We start from the raw sequence: 17393 nt of genomic DNA on the forward strand, positions 1-17393 counted from the left end.
CCTTGTACGGGTAATAGTGTCCTGTGAACAGACTCAAGTCTTGCTGTATTCGGCCCGTACCGAGTACTTGTGGAGACCCTATCTGTTGGTAGTAAAAATCAAAATGGGTAACTACCTGAATCTTTTCAAGGTGAAACAGAGCTGCTGACCTGTTTCCAAGAGCAAGACCTAGCTCTGAACTTGACACAGGGGCAAACAGGATGCTCTGAAAGTGAAAGGATTAATCTGTACAACATACAGTCATACAGCCAACATTGGATATTTTTAATCGTTTGTGTTTAAAAAATAATAATAATGTTTTAAATTATGCCAAGAAGACACGTTTTTGTTTTTTAAAGCAACAGACTTGAGTGAACTACCAAAGAACTACACGTACCTGGATCACATTCTTTTGTCTGAACCTATTTGTACATAATATATACATTTCAAAGTAAGGTTATTTATCATGAAAAAAAAGCTGACCATAAGATCCTTGATTTTGTTTAATACACAAGCATGTTAAAGGGATATTCCTGAGTTTGCTGCATTGTAAGATGTTTCCGACAAATAAAATATTTCTACAGTTAAACTTACATATTAAATATATTTTCTTGCGTAGAATATCAGTGTCTGTATATTTAACGTCTTAATATTTGTAAGAAGCCCAAAATAAAATTTAACCTAGTACAAATATTAGAATGATCAGAAACACGTTTGTTATTCAGCCACTAACATTTTAAGCAGAAAAATATATTTGATATGTAATTACAACCGTTATAAAGTCTCTGTTAGTTGATAACATCTTCAAAATTACAGCAAACTCATGAATATCCCTTTAAGTTTAATATATGTATATTAATATTGATTAATAGAGATTTCTATTGCATGTACATGTACATACATGTAATCAGTTGCATAAGAATTGTTACCTTGTTATAAGCCTCAACAGCAGCAGCATACTGCATGCTTTGGAATAGTTTATTCCCTGCATTGCGATAATAAACTGACTTCTCTCTTGATTTCCTGTTCATTTTTTCACAATTAGCAAAGTACACCGACAGCCATGGGACCAAACTGTAATGATAAGATCAAACAAAACTGGTATATATATATATATATATATATAGCTAGATAGATAGATAGATAGATAGACAGATACAGATAGAGATAGATACAGATATATATTTATAGAGAGAGAGAGAGAGAGAGAGAGAGAGAGAGAGAGAGAGAGAGAGAGAGAGAGAGAGAGAGAGAGAGGGGGGGGGGGGGGGGGGGGGGGGGGAGAGAGGTAGATAGATATAGATATAGATATAGATTTTTCTGCTTAAAATATTAGTGGCTGTATATTAAACATGTTTCTGTCAGTGTGTACATCAGGCTATACATATATATATGCATGCTTTTTGTCCTAGCAAAGATCTCCTAGGACAAATAGCATGCATTTTTTCTCCCTGTCTGCCATTTTACATTTTTATGGAATACTCTTCAAAATGTACTCGGAAGTACATGACGTTATCACAAGTGCTGTTATACCACAACACGTTATGATGTTGTTAGATTAAGTCACCTCATTTCACCCCTCTTGAAGAGTATTCCATAAAAAGGCAAAATGGCAGCCGGCACAAAATTACATGCTTTTTGCGCTATGCAATCTCAGTGAAGTTCATAAAGGTGACATCACATGTGGTTATCATCTAATATGTGGAATCAGTGTCAATGTAAAAAAAATTCAAGATTTCTGTCTGTACAAAATGTGGGGGAAATCTAACGGTAATTAAAGGCAGGAGAATAATTTATCGTAGTTGTTAACAATGTGGTTCGGACTTTAGTATTCTTTAATGAAATCTAACCCTAACCAGTTAGTTAACCGTTTATTATTCACACTGTACATTTGTTTTTATAAATACAGGGCTCGAACTTAAGAATTTATCACCCACGGCAATTAAAAAAACAAATTGCCGTCGGTGAAAGGGCACACAGGCAGCAATTTTGAGTATGACAACGGCAATTTTTTAAAACCGACTTTTACAGCGAATAAACTTAACTGAAAGGTTATTTTTCTGTATGTACATGTAGTCAAATTTCTTTTATGTATGTCAATAAACTTCAATAAACAAGAATTTATTATAAATGGAATCATGGACTACTAGCATAAGCTAACATTTAACGGAACCTGGTGTTTCTGAGACAAAGGTGCTCAAGTTTTCAGTGAATATGACATGAAAATTGTTCTATGGATGACATTAAATTGTATACAGTGTTCTTGCTGGGTGAAAATTAAAGGAGGATGGTTGCGCAGCCACCCACCCACCATTTAGAAGAAGAAGAAAAAAATGAAAAGCAAGAAGAAAAAAAAGGAACGTTCCGTTACAGTATATCGTTGTGTTTTGGTCGACTTTGAGCAAATACTTATCCCTTATTTTGCCCCTCGGTATCTGGTACTGAAAAGTTGGTATGATGTACAAGCTGGCTTATCTTTTGTGCACTGTTAGTTAAAACGTAGTTCAGTTAAAACGGAGTGTCGGTCTGACATTCACGGGTATTCATTTTGCTAAACCGATCAAACTTTTAATATTATTATTTTAATAAAGGTTTTAAGATATCTGAAAAAGAAAAAAAAAAGGATGACTTTACCGAGCGGATTCTAGCAGCCACTTTCTAGCAGACAATTACGCTGGCAGACAATTTCAACTGACACGCATGGTGACGTTCTAAACACTGGACTCATACGCCTTTCAAACACACCGATATGCAAATTATTAGTATTCACTATAACTTAAGAATTTCAGAGTTTAAAAGAGTATCTTTATATAAAAAAACACACAAAATCAAAATAACAACCAAGACTAATTTTTATATCTTAAAAGGTCTTTGAAAGGCGTATGAGTCTGGTGTTTAGAACGTCGCCATGCATGTCAGCTGAAATTGTCTGCTAGAAAGTGGCTCCTAGAATCCGCTCAGTAAAGTCAGACTTTTTTTCCTTTAATTCAAAGTGAAGATTGTTTCAAAATAAGTATTTCTTGGTCTCATTGAGCTCGAAATAGATCACAATATATGATTAGGGTATGGAAGTGTGATGGTAATCGTTATTTTGACAGCAATTTCGTTCTGAGCAAAATTCCTCGGAACCATTGTCCAGAAGCTGCTATTGGCGGAATGCCGTGACAGTATAAACCTCGCTGTTTGTGCTTGCACGCGAGGTTTATCTTGGTGAACTAATATATTACCTACGGCAATTGCGGTCGTTGTCACTGTTAAGTTCGAGCCCTGAAATATTTGTTATGCCTTATGAGGTAGCAGGAGGAACTCTTGCCTACCCTTATCTAGTTTGGTGCTATTAATATCGCTACAACTTACAAGCACCTGTGGACTGACTATATTGATCAATGTACATGTAGGCCTACACGTATATAACGTAATGGGTTATCTCCCTTACTCAAATACCGAGATCATACACACACACACACACACACAAACATCAACAATATTTAGATAGTCGCATTTTAACTTACTTTAGATAATTTCGTTCAAGAATAAAATTAACGCGATCGTAATTGTTATTTATGTTCTTAAATATAATTAAATCATTCTCAGTTTTAGCTTTATGCAGCAAAGTTTCGAGTGCAAGTTGCCAATTTCCAAAAGACGAATCCATGGCTGACTCGTCAGTTGAATTTTCCTCCTATTTCAGAGCACCACTGTTTCATGGGGGAGGAACGTATCCCAGTACTACAGCGCTCGCTCGATTCGCGATCGGTGTGAGATCGATCCCCGTTGGTGGCCCCATTGCGATATTTCTCGTTCCAGCCAGTGCACCATGACTGGTATATCAAAGGTCGTGGTATGTACTACCTTGTCTGTGGGATTGTGCATATAAAAGATCCATTGCTGCTAATCGAAAAGAGTAGCCCATGAAGTGGCGACAGCAGGTTTCCTCTCTTAATATCTGTGGTCCTTAACCATATGTCTGACACCATATAACCGTAAATAAAATGTGTTAAGTGTGTCATGATTAAATAAAACATTTCTTTCTTGTTTCACTGCGCACATATACTAGTATACTAGTTGTAAGAGGAACATCATTTACTAATGGCAGGATGGCAAAACATGAATTTAGTATCAATTTTAATAAACTCGAATGTCTTCACTATATAAAAAGATATTGTCAAAAGCCATTTTAACACAGATGAAACTAATGTCAGTTTTACTGGTGTATAGGTGGTTGGCTCTTGTGATTGTGGTACTTAAAGGAGTTGTCTCCAAAATAACATCCGATTCATCAAGCGCATTTGCAGAAATTTTAGCAAGAGAGGGTCTGTACTCTGGTAACTGAAGTTTATACGGTGGTTGAGTTATTCGGAAAATATGTTTTAAAAAAAAGAAAAGTTCCTTGATTGTGTGTGTGGGGGGGGGGGGGAGGAGTGCCTCCAAAACTCTCCCCCGACCCATGCCTGTTTATTGCAATGTACAAACATTGTTCATTTGAAGGTAGGAGCTGCTTCCATTGGATCTTGACAATGAATTGTCGACAGACATACCTTCATAATAATATTTTCTAGTATTTAAGAATATTTTGTAATGTGTACAGTATGTAATTTATTTTTACATAGCCCAGTGATAAAGTGCTAACTGGATGCGCAATCGATTTGAGATCAATACCTGTCAGTGTGCACATCAGGCTATTTCTCGTTCCAGCCAGTGCACCACGACTGGTATATCAAAGCTGTGATATGTGCTATCCTGTCTGTGGGATGGTGCATATAAAAGATCCTTTAAATTGTTACTAATGAAAAAAATGTAGTGGGTTTCCTCTCTAAGACTATATGTCACAATTACCAAATGTTTGACATCCAATAGCCGATGATCAATAAATAAAATTCTAGTGGTGTCATTAAACAAAACAAACTTTTTTTATTTTGTATAAAACATTGATACATTTACATTTTCTGGCCAATAACACCTCCCCTTCCCACCCATCTACACACACACACACACACACACACACACACACACACGATATTCGAAGTTAGTGGGGTACAAACTATACATTTAGGGCATGTGGAGGCATGCTCACCCACAAAATGTTTGTTTGGATGGCTTAAAACACTATTTTGTAGCATCTGTATAACAAATTATCAATGTCTTGGATGACAAATTTCAACTCTGTTTCAGGCGAAGTCAGAGGTTGTTCCCAAAACAGGCATGCTTGATGAGCTTTCTGATGGAAGCACACCAAACATTTCAAATATTTTATAAAGATTTCTTTGAATAAATATTTTCTCCTGAGGTGTGATGGGATGCAGGATCAATTGCCCTTGACAGACTCGGTTTTTACCCTTCCCAACTAGTGCACCATGATTGGTATATCAAAGGCTGTGGTATGTGCTATCCTATCTGTGGGATGGTGCATCCCTTGCTATTAATAAAAAAAATGTAGTGGGTTTCCTTTCAATGACTGTATCAAAATTATGATATGTTTGACACAGATAGTCTAAAACATTAGTGTTTATATGAGTTTGTTTTGTTTAATGACACAACTAGAGCACATTGATTTATTAATCATCAGCTATTGGATGTCAAACATTAGTTAATTTTGACATAATTTTAGAGAGAAAACCCGCTATATTTTTTTCCATTAGTAGCAAGGGATCTTTTATATGCACCATCCCACAGACAATATAGCACATACCACAGCCTTTGATATACCAGTCGTGGAATAAGAAATAGCACAATGGGTCCACCGACGGGGATCGATCCCAAACCGACTATGCATCAAGCGAGTGCTTTACCACTGGGCTACGTTCCACCCCCATGTTTATATGAGAGAGTTATGACGCAAACTAAAAAATGTCAGTGCTTGTCACTGAACAAATAAAGATGTGCCAACTTGGGATAGGGAATGAGACTACATGTCACCACTATCCCCACCCTTGATCACAACACACTTTAATTTCATTAGCGAGTCCAAATACATCTATGGAGAACGTTGGACTTTTCAAATCATCCCTTATCAACATTGATAGTTTTGCAAGTACGGTACCATGTGAGTAAATCCAGGAGTGTGCAATTAGGTAACCACAAGGGAGAAACTCCAGCACAGCTTGGATGATTAATATACATGTATTACATTGTGTTGTATGCCACTTGGATAAGGAGAGCAGTTACAGTAAGTGGTTTTCATCAGAACGGTCCAGCCAGTGCACCACAACTGATATGTGCTATCCTGGTATGTGGTATGATGCATATAAAAGATCTCTTTCTACTAATGGAAAAATATAGCGGGTTTCCTCTATAGGACTATATGTGTCAAAATTACCAAATGTTTGACATCCATTAGCCGATGATTAATAATAAATCAATGAATTCCAGTGGTGTAGTTAAACAAAACAAACTTTTAACATTTCCATCAGTACAGCTGTTGTCCGACAGTAGCTAGTGCAGATATGGCTACATTAAATATCACACACCATTGTTTTTATGGTGTTTCCAAATACAGTGAAACCTGTCTAAACCATTTCATGCTGGGGACCTAATATTTATCAGATTTAGACAGGATCCAGCATTTAGAGGGTCACGTTTTAGAAGTTAGAAAACGTGGGACCACGACCAGTTTTTACAGGATACCAGTTTGGTCAGTGTCCAGTTTAGACAGGTTTCGCTGTATATATAATTATCATGTGATACACATGCAATTTTTTTTTTAATGGATCATGGTGTGATTCCAGGTAGACTGCATAAGAACCGCACAAGGAATTCCCCTCGGTTCGTAGGGGTTTCCCCAAAACATTTATTAATCTTGTTCTACACATGTGTGCAACCATGCCTTGACAGACAAGATTAAGAAAAAACATATCCCAACTTGTAAGAAATAAAATGTTTTTTTTGTGACTCTACAGACCAACAATGGAAAAGAAAGAAAGAAATGTTTTATTTAACGACGCACTCAACTCAACACATTTTATTTATGGTCATATGGCATCAGACATATGGTTAAGGACCACACAGATATTGAGAGAGGAAAACAGCTGTTGCGACTTCATTGGCTACTCTTTTCGATTAGCAGCAAGGGTTCTTTTATATGTACCATCCCACAGACAGGATAGTACATACCACGGCCTTTGATATGTCAGTCATGGTGCACTGGTTGGAACGAGAAATAGCCCAATGGACCCACTGACAGGGATCAATCCCAGACCGACCATGCATCGAGTGAGCACTTTACCACTGGGCTACATACCGCCACTAACAATGGAATGCACTACTAATCTGTAACATGCGGGAGAGCATCGCAGAGGAGACTAGCCTTTGGTTAATCATGCACCCACCAATGGTGCTTGGTATTGGTATTCTTTTTCTTTTCCTGTGTCAAATTGTAGATTGCAGTTATGGATAAACTTTACTTGCAGCAACAGGTGCTTTTAAAATTAATGTATCTTGGTTGCTATGGCTGGACATTCAGTTGCATTCAGTAGCTGTATATATCTGAAAACACAACAAACCCACTGAACCCAGATTGCAACTGGATGTTCCCGGACCACAGTCATTCGTAAAGCAGAAACTGTGTGTTATACATTGAAATGTAACTGGATGGTTTGCTGTATGCAACATGAGACAGTAGCTTTAAATAAAACAAAAGCCATATTTATAAAGAAATATTTATTATATGTATAATGAATTCTGCAGTAGCCTAGTACATATTCATTTTCATGTATGTATGTAAATATATATATATAAATATATATTTTTAAATATTTATATTTGATCAAATGAATACATAAAGAACCAGATTCATGCATACAGGATATATATATATGTACATAGATACTGTAGTATTTGTATAAGCTTGTAAATACAGTTAGTTTTCAGTCGCAAACCTGTTGGTATTACTTTTAAAATGAATGAATAACATATTTTTCTCTTGTTTATTAAATACAGTTCAAATAAAAATAGTTTTGATTGATTAATCCAATATCTCAGTTTAATAGTTGTTTTCATCAAATCCTCAGTTTCACTTGAAGAACAATGAAAGGTACATTTTAGTTTAACAATACATGTAACAATGAAATGAACAGCATGCGCTACAACAGCTTGCTCTGAATGTGCACTAAAGCCCTATGACCTAACCTGAAATGAACATTTTAGCTTCACAACAAAATCACTATTCAGATAAACATAGGACAAAAATTGTATGTTTTGTGGGGTTTTATTTGTATTGTTTTTATATCTCAATTTCATATAGAAATAATCAGAGCTCTTTTTATCAGACAAAGGTAATTTTACCATTTACAAAAACTCCTGTCAATTATTTGTTAACCATTCGGGAGCAGATATAAGATTCTTCTAACAACTATGCAAAGCAATTAGCAATGCCATGGAGATTGCCATAGTGGTTTTTGCTTTACAGTGGAATTTTCAGTTTGTTGTTACTTTTCTTAGTTAATTATTTATTTTTTGTCATTCTGACAAATTAAAACTCCTTTCTTACACATTAACAGCAAAACTGCCATAAAAAATACCACAGACTTCTTTTAGTTTTACAGTAGCCTATATTTTTACATTAAAAAAGACACATACTGTAATAGTATTCTGAAGTACATTAACATGTATTATGTATAGACAGTATTTTCCAGAACCAGCCAGCTAACCCATATATTACATCTCCCCCATCATAATGAAATAAAATTCACTGTATTCATCCGAAAAACACTGAATTTCTGAGGGACTTTGATGTTATGGAGGAGGGGACATCCTGCTTCCATTTCAGTCTTCTAAATATATGCATCAATCCAATTCCAAATTATTCATCAATATAGTCATCTATTTATATACATTTGTAAATATCCACCACAAACACATTTACATAAATACAAATAAATACATCTACATATATATAATTAAACATAAAAATCATGTAATTGACGAATTTGTTCAGATCAAATTATTCTTATTGCACACATGGTTTCTACTTTATTTTGAGTTATAAATTTATATCTAAATCATTACAGATTATACACATGTATTATAAAAATATTCTTTTGATTTTCCCTTAATTTACAAAACATCCTTTTTAAATCTGCTATTCTTTTAATGTAATATTTTACATACTGTACAAAATGGATGCATATAACTTTTTAAGTTGTTCACACCCAACCTCATGTTGCAAAATGTTGTATTCATTGCAGATACACATTGCAGTTACAAACCATTGGAACTTCTAAAAAAAAAACCCCAAAAACAAACAGATTGTATTCTAAAAAAAAAAAAAAAAACCCCCAACAACAACCCCAGGTCACAATATTAATTTAATCTGGTTTACAGTATTTTAAAAGAAACTCTCTTAAGTTGGACATTAATTTTTCAACTTGCAGTAACAGTTCATAGGATACAATAAGAACTGAAATATAAAAGCATGTATTCAGCTTTCAAAATAAGTACTTAGCCATTTGTTGTGGAAAGTGAAAATCTGCTCAGACAAGCAATATATCAGTTGATAAGTAGATTTCCAAATCCGCTTGCTTATTCAGTTATTTTTATCTTTGGAGACTGTAAGTAATAGGAAAAACCTAAAGCAAACACCTGTAACTATACGTTATCCCAACATCAAAAGGATAAAAACTAAATTGTTCAATTGGGCATAATAATGAGATGGTCAAATGTTTAACCATTTGTAAAAATATATGATGATATACACAGTGTCTAAAACAGTTAAAATTCTCCTAACTTAAAAGATAATTTCTAAACATTTCATTATGGACATCTATTTGGGCATCATCATTTTTGTTTCTGAAATAGTATGGCTCATATTTATTTGTGTCTTAACTGTTAGTGATGTAATTTTGGTTATTACACCATAACCATATAATGCAATTCATTAACAAACTTCACAAATCATTACATTTGATTATATTCATGTACAGCACATGTATAGAAAATCATTCCAATGAATTTTATTTTAAGGCGTATATCAATTATATCTGCCAACTCGCACTAAGCCAAGAAATTAAATTAATTGGAATGCTATGATATTTAGTATTTCAACATATCTCATATATATATATTTTTAATAAGTCAGACTTAAGTACACGTGTATAAAAGGTAATACACTATGTATTAGAAGACATCAACAATGATATGTGAGTACTGGGACCTAATTCACAAAGTTCTCTTAGGCTCTGCTAGACAACAAAGCATCCTCTTTGCAAGTCTTTTAGCATTGCACTGCGAGATCACAAAGTTGCGAGAGTTTAGTGAATTAGGTCTCTGGTGTTTAATTGGTTGTAGTTAACATATACTGATGGAAGGAACTCAGGGAACACACAAGTAGTAACAGCAAATACTAACAGCAAACAAAACCCTCATCCACAGTATCAGGAAGTTAACCGAGTTATTGTCATTCAAGCTCACATTAATGAAATTCAAGCTCACATTACAGACATTCAAGCTCACATTACTGACATTCAAACTCACAATACATCTCTGTATTTTATACAGACAACAAAAAGAAAGAAAGAAATGTTTTATTTAACATGCACTACAGACAACAACTCCTTCAGTAGTGAATTAAATTTGGTCTCAGATACCATGTGTTCCCTTGTTTCTTTCCATGAGTACATTAAATGTACATGAAGTAATGGATACTGTACACACATATATCATAAGTATGAGCATGGGATGTCACTTTTAAGGGACACGATACTTGGATACCAAGTTTATCTCACCTTTTTTGTTATTACTGATACATTGTCAACATTGAACACATGATCAGAGCAATCAGAAAAACTTGACTAAGTTTGTTATTCTATATTTTCCAAGTACACAAAATTCTGCTTATTCATGTACTCATGTCAAAAAATGGCTACATACATCTATCTGAGTACTTTATTGAGATGGAATTCACCATTCATTTAACAAGCGTGCACTGTTTCTGAAATCTGTATAGTGTTTGTATAACACTTCTGCAACACATTCATTCATGTGGACAAGAAATGCAGTTTAGCAGTGTACCAATTTTTTAAATTTTATTATTATTTTTATTATTTTATTTTTTTGGGGGGAGGGGGGAAGGATGGGAAGATATACTGGTATGGAAGTTTTAAATCAAACACTTCTGCAACACATTCATTCATGTGGACAATAAATGCAATGTAGCAACATTGTTTTAGAAACAAATGACATTATCAGTATTTATAATAATTGGCATACATGTATGTTACATCTAGTTTCAAACTAATGTCACTCAACATATTATATATCACTGTTCTGCTCTAATATGGACTATTTTGAGGAATGCAAGTTTTCTTTCCTCAACATTTTCATAAATGCCATTTTCTCCACATCAAAGATTTTGAGGATACAGATGTTTCATACTCTTGGGTTTTAATAAACAAAAGTCTGTTTAGTGTTTGATGGCCTGAGAACAAAATAGCAACATGAATCTGTAAAATGACTCCACATCAAAAGTTAATTAATGTCTGCTTGTTATAACTAGATATACATATTTCACTAACTAAAAACTGTCCCCAACCCTCAGATATATAGCTATGTGTTATACTTTTTAAATAAAGTTTTTAAAATGAAGCCTTACTACTGCAGTCAGTTTAGGGTATAATGAAAAGCACCAACATTTATTAAGTGGATCTTTCTATAAATGTCATCATCCATAATATACCAGCATTAAATCTGCTCAACTAATATTTGAAAGATGTAAAAGTTGTAACAGACTGAGTTTTCAGGGTTACAGCTTCTAATAGGATCATTCAATTTAACAATGATAGGAAAACTGATACAAAATAGGAAATGTGTGTGTGTGTGTGTGTGTGTGTGTGTGTGTGTGTGTGTGTGTGTGTGTGTGTGTGTGCATATGCATGTGCATGCACACATGCACATCTGTACACAATCAAACTACCAATTGATTTAAAATGCACCCATGTACCACAGCCATAAAACATTGGAATGAGCAAAATAGTTTTTCTGTCCTCTGCTCTTTGGTTTCAATATTAAATCTTATTAGTTACAATGATCAAACACAGGTTATCTGGTATTGTAATGTGAACAATACATAATATCACACAGGCACGTGTGTCCATAGGTGGTCTGGAGGAGGGGTCAGAAACCTCTACTGTAAGTAAATTTTATTTTCCAAACGAGCATGACCTAACCCCCTAGAAGCTCTGCTTGCCAGAGTCTAGACCCCCCTGCACAATTTCCTGCATGTACAGAACAGGCACATGTGCATGGGGGGGGGGGGGGGGGGTCAGGAGGGTGCTGGTTAGAAGTCCCCTGCTCCTGGCAAATTTTATATTTTTAATGTATTTTCCAGAGGAGCATGACCTAACCCCCCGAACACTCTGCTTGCCACAGTCTAGACCCCCTTGCACAATTTCCTGGTCACACACCTGTAGTAGTTGACTTAGGTTTCATATACAAATCGTCTTGTGTTAAAAATAGTCTGTCTACAGTGAAATGATGTTATCGGTCAGCTCCACTTGAACTATCGTCATCACCGTGGGAACTGCAAAGACAAAATAAAATCATAAGATTTCAATATACAAGAGCAGCATATTTGTTTATTATTTATTCAAATTATTTAGTTCCTTTAACCTAGTTGACCAGCTAAAGAGTATAACAGAATATTGCAAAAAATATATACATTTAATATGTTGTGCCCAAAATAAACATGTGTATAGTAAGTCCAAACATGCTGACCTCAAAACATTTCACTTAAGCTGTATATCATTTACCACTACTTAGAAACACACCATTATAATTCCAATCTGTAAATACTCTTTTGTCATAAATTCTTAGATTGGTCCAATGATAACATGTGACTTTTAAAAAAAGAAGAAGAGTTATTAACTCCATGAAACTCAATTTTGTACAACTTTTGTCAATGCTTAGAAAACAAAATAGATTATTATTACTATTATTTTATTATTTTAAATTAATAAAACAATTGTTTAAATATTGTTTAATAAGGTTGAATCAGTAAATGTTATTTATTGTTTTAATTGTTTGTATTAATGTATGGATGAATGTGAGATTTCCCTTATTTAGCTACTGGCAGATTACGCTGATATGAAATGCAGAATGGGGATTTCCATTTTTCTGTACATTAATTTCCTGAAGAAAGAGTTTGATTATGATACACTTGGAATTATAAAAATTAAACATGATAGTGTTTTATGTTTGTGGACGTATGAACCCTTAGAACCACTTTACCCACTAATGTATGAACAGCTTTGTGCTAACATACTACACCATTCATAAAATATGTAAAGTAGTTCTGTGGTTCCTTATTCCATGAATAACAAAAATTATCACATTCAATTGTTTCGCTAACAGCCTTTTATGCTGACCTAGCTTTCTGGTTCAGCTGTTTCCTAAATCTGTGAACATCACAATTTCAGCTTTCAACAACCTACAACCTATCTATCTTTCCTTCACCTTTGTCCATTATCATTTTTAACTGTATACTATTACTAATCAGGCAATTTATCTTCACTAACAACCATCGTTTTGCTCAAATACACATAATAATTGTATCTCCCTGTACTCTACTGAGTTTGGGTTAACTGACTCCCAGTCAGATAATGTCGGGATTCTCCATTCAAACAGCTTCCTTGTCCCATCACCACCACCAGTAGCTAGTGGGTGAAAGAGACAAACATCACTTCTAAATGTCCTTTCATAAAGAAGACACAGTTGAAATATGAGTCACAGTCACCCACGGTAAACAAAACTGTGCTGCTCCAGCCAAGAGGATTTGTTGAATGTTTGCTGTCTAACAATGCCCAGTGGCCAACAATGGCGTGACATTAATGTTCACGGTGCCAGGTACTTCATGACCTGGGACACCCATGGAGAATATCCTTGACAGATATGAATATCCTTGACAGATATCTTATACAAGTTATCATCTTGAACCACTCTCACAGGAAAAGTGTTTAAATACTTGACAATTGCCTCAGTAAGGATCTGGCAAATGTGTCAAATAAGAAAAGTCAAGCTTCTAAACTTCTGAAAGTAATAATCTCCTGTTATTTATGTATTCTAGTTCAATCAACTGGTAGAAAGCTGCCAGAAAGCCATACTAGAAAAACCATCTAGCACATGTCCCCTAGACAGTAATATGTACCCTTTTTGTAGGTCTCATCATTTAGGAGGTAGATGGTCATTGCTACCTGTTGGTTACATTATTCTGTAATAAATTTCATAATAATCATACCAAACGTATAAGACTGAGTTAAAACAAAATATTTCTGTCATTCGTCCTTTTGAAGATGTTTTTTTCTAACATGAGTCTCAAGAAGACTAGTCCTTGGAGTGAGCTTTAGAGCAAAAGGATTTGTGTCAGAAACTATTATTCTTGTGCTTATTTACTTGACTCAGTTATCTGTTCATAACTAGACATATCCACCCTTTGCACATACTCTAAAACTGGCATCTGCATTGCAGAACAGAAGGGCCAGGATAAGTTATTTATTGATGGGACTAAATAAAATTGTACCTTTATCCTTTTACATGCAGCTATCAGGTTTAAAAGGGGCTGATATTTTAAGCATGTGTTCCTAAAATTAGATATTAACTTTATAAATATGAAGTTTCAGAAGTTTAGCAGCTTGACTTTTACTAAGATATACTGGTTTAAATATTAGATATGAGTATTGCCAAAATTTTCTTATTCCGATACTGGAACATGAATTGAAATATATGTACCATGATATATTGCGAATACCAATTCTCAGTTATTAGAATTTATAAAGTGCTGGGGTGGTATGTAGCCCAGTGGTAAAGCACTCGTTTGAGGTGCAGTCTGTTTGGGATTGATCCCTGTCAGTAGGCCCATGCATTGGGCTATTTCTTGTACCAGCCAGTCCACTATGACTGGTATAAACTATGCCGTCTGTGGGATGGTGCATGTAAAAGATCCTTTGCTACTAATAGAAAAATGTAGCAGGTTTCCTCTCTAAGACTATATGTCAAAATTACCAAATGTTTGACATCCAATAGCTGATGATTAATAAATCAATGTGCTCTAGTGGTGTTGTTAAACAAAACAAACAAACAAAACATTATAAAGTGCTCTAATTTCATTTACATTTTGTATAACTTAATAAAATAATATAATAATATAATGATAAATCAGTACATCAAGTTATTTTCCAAACAAGTGAAGCTATTGTTTCTTTCCTTAAACTAGTAGTTTCTTTCCTTAAACTAGTAGTTTTTGTTTCAAAATATGATTTGTGTGCACTAACACAAGTGCACAATATATAAGCACAATATACCGGTACATTAAACAATTATCGCGATACGTATTGTTCAAAATATAAATTTCGGTATACCAGTGTATCTGTTATACCGCTCATCTCTATTAAATATAGCAATATACTTAGTTTTATTAATTCCCATTAATTAGTCCTGAAGATTCTGGGGCAACCAAAAAACCCACAACATTGTTTCATTAGCAGCAAGGGATCTTTTACAGTCACTTTCTCACATAATATGGCTTTTAATATACCAATAACGGGGCACTGGTTGGAATTGAAAAATCCCAATCAGAGAATGGGTCCACTGAGGAGGTTCGATCCTTCAAGCCAAGCACTCTACTGACTGAGCTAGATCCTGCCTTATGTGGTATTTAAGTCAAGCACTCTACTGACTGAGCTAGATCCTGCCTTATGTGGTATTTAAGCCAAGCACTCTACTGACTGAGCTAGATCCTGCCTTACGTGGTATTTAAGCCAAGCACTCTACTGACTGAGCTAGATCCTGCCTTACGTGATATTTAAGTCAAGCACTCTACTGACTGAGCTAGATCCTGCCTTATGTGGTATTTAAGCCAAGCACTCTACTGACTGAGCTAGATCCTGCCTTACGTGGTATTTAAGCCAAGCACTCTACTGACTGAGCTAGATCCTGCCTTACGTGGTATTTAAGCCAAGCACTACTGACTACTGACTGAGCTAGAGCCACGTGGTATTTAAGTCAAGCACTCTACTGACTGAGCTAGATCCTGCCTTACGTGGTATTTAAGCCAAGCACTCTACTGACTGAGCTAGATCCTGCCTTACGTGGTATTTAAGCCAAGCACTCTACTGACTGAGCTAGATCCTGCCTTATGTGGTATTTAAGCCAAGCACTCTACTGACTGAGCTAGATCCTGCCTTACGTGGTATTTAAGCCAAGCACTCTATTGACTGAGCTAGATCCTGCCTTATGTGGTATTTAAGTCAAGAATAAAGTCTACTTCAACATTCAAAATCATTGTTATGAAATACCCTTCTGGTAAGCTACCCCTGCTAGGGACGAGCTGCCAGAGATAGCAATGGAGTCTACCTCAGGAGTCAAAGTGGAAAACACATCAGAGGCAAACCAGGTGGGATCAAAACTGGCTGCTAAAACCACCAGCAGTGGTCCCTTCTACATGGCCTCCCTGTGGTGCCCATGGAGGAATGTCTGGCCAGCCTTACATTCTCAATATCACCACGGTCAAATCCTCACAAGAGGAAGATGGCCTCGCCACTTCTACAGGAGCTGAAACCAGCGACAGCAGATCCATCGTTGGAGACTCACCCTCCAGGAACACCAGCTGATACTTGAAAGATACATATTCAGTGACTGCAAGAAAGTTGAGAAGCTCAAGCAGGTGCTGAACATGTTGAAGTTCATGCCGATGAAGATGCGGAGGACAGAGTATACCATGGATTTATTTCAACAAAAACATCCAGCATGAAGCGGATTCCTAATGATATGGGGCAGGATGTAGACCAGTGGTCAACCATTCACTTGATGCACGGTCAGTCTGGGATCGATCCCTGTTGGTGGGACCATTGGGATCTTTCTCGCTCCAGCCAGTGCACCACGACTGGTATATCAAAGGCTGTAGTATGTGTTATCCTGTCTGTGGGATGGTGCATATAAAAGATCCCTTGCTGCTAATCGAAAAAAATAGCCCATGAAGTGGACACAACGGGTTTCCTCTTTCAGTTGGTCCTTAACAATATGTCTGATGCCATATAACCGTAAATAAAATGTGTTGAGTGTGTCGTTAAATAAAACATTTTCTTGCTGACAAACCACACCATCCACCAGATGTTACAGATTATGCTTGGGGAGGACGAATACCAAAACTTTGTGAAGTCTTTTCCGGATTTACCGAAGATCCTCCACAACTTCAAGCCATCATCTGGATCACCGTAGAGTATCAACCTCTCCTACCTCTGCCTTCAGGTAAGGGCTTAGTCGGATTTTAAACTTTCTTAGCTACAGTTCAAAATTTTATGTTTATTTTTTTATAAATAGTACAACGCGCTTTATACTTTGGCAGCCCCTCTAAACTGCTTAAATCACCGTAAACCTTTTTGACCGAGCACTCAAAAGTTTATTTTTGGATTTAAATATTTTATTCCAGA

The 17393-nt window shown here is 35.6% G+C and overlaps 2 protein-coding genes across 5 annotated transcripts in view; both read right to left on the reverse strand.

Moving 5' to 3' along the window:
* Nucleotides 1-3640, reverse strand: part of LOC121381965 (SET and MYND domain-containing protein 4-like) — a 32207-nt gene extending 28567 nt beyond the window's left edge. For both annotated transcript variants that reach the window (XM_041511402.1, XM_041511401.1), the window contains exons 1-3: nucleotides 3492-3640; nucleotides 909-1053; nucleotides 116-205 (exon numbers count right to left, since the gene is read on the reverse strand). In XM_041511402.1, coding sequence (XP_041367336.1) covers nucleotides 116-205; nucleotides 909-1053; nucleotides 3492-3634 — 378 coding nt within the window. In that variant the 5' untranslated portion in view covers nucleotides 3635-3640. The remainder of the gene's footprint in view (nucleotides 1-115; nucleotides 206-908; nucleotides 1054-3491) is intronic.
* Nucleotides 3641-7620: 3980 nt separating this feature from the next.
* The window catches only part of LOC121380535, a 67131-nt gene continuing 57358 nt past the window's right edge, over nucleotides 7621-17393 (reverse strand). For all 3 annotated transcript variants that reach the window (XM_041509385.1, XM_041509384.1, XM_041509386.1), the window contains one exon: nucleotides 7621-12490. In XM_041509385.1, the coding sequence (XP_041365319.1) occupies nucleotides 12448-12490 (43 nt within the window). In that variant the 3' untranslated portion in view covers nucleotides 7621-12447. The remainder of the gene's footprint in view (nucleotides 12491-17393) is intronic.

The sequence above is a fragment of the Gigantopelta aegis genome, chromosome 9 (genome assembly GCF_016097555.1).
Source record: "Gigantopelta aegis isolate Gae_Host chromosome 9, Gae_host_genome, whole genome shotgun sequence".
Taxonomy (NCBI): domain Eukaryota; kingdom Metazoa; phylum Mollusca; class Gastropoda; order Neomphalida; family Peltospiridae; genus Gigantopelta; species Gigantopelta aegis.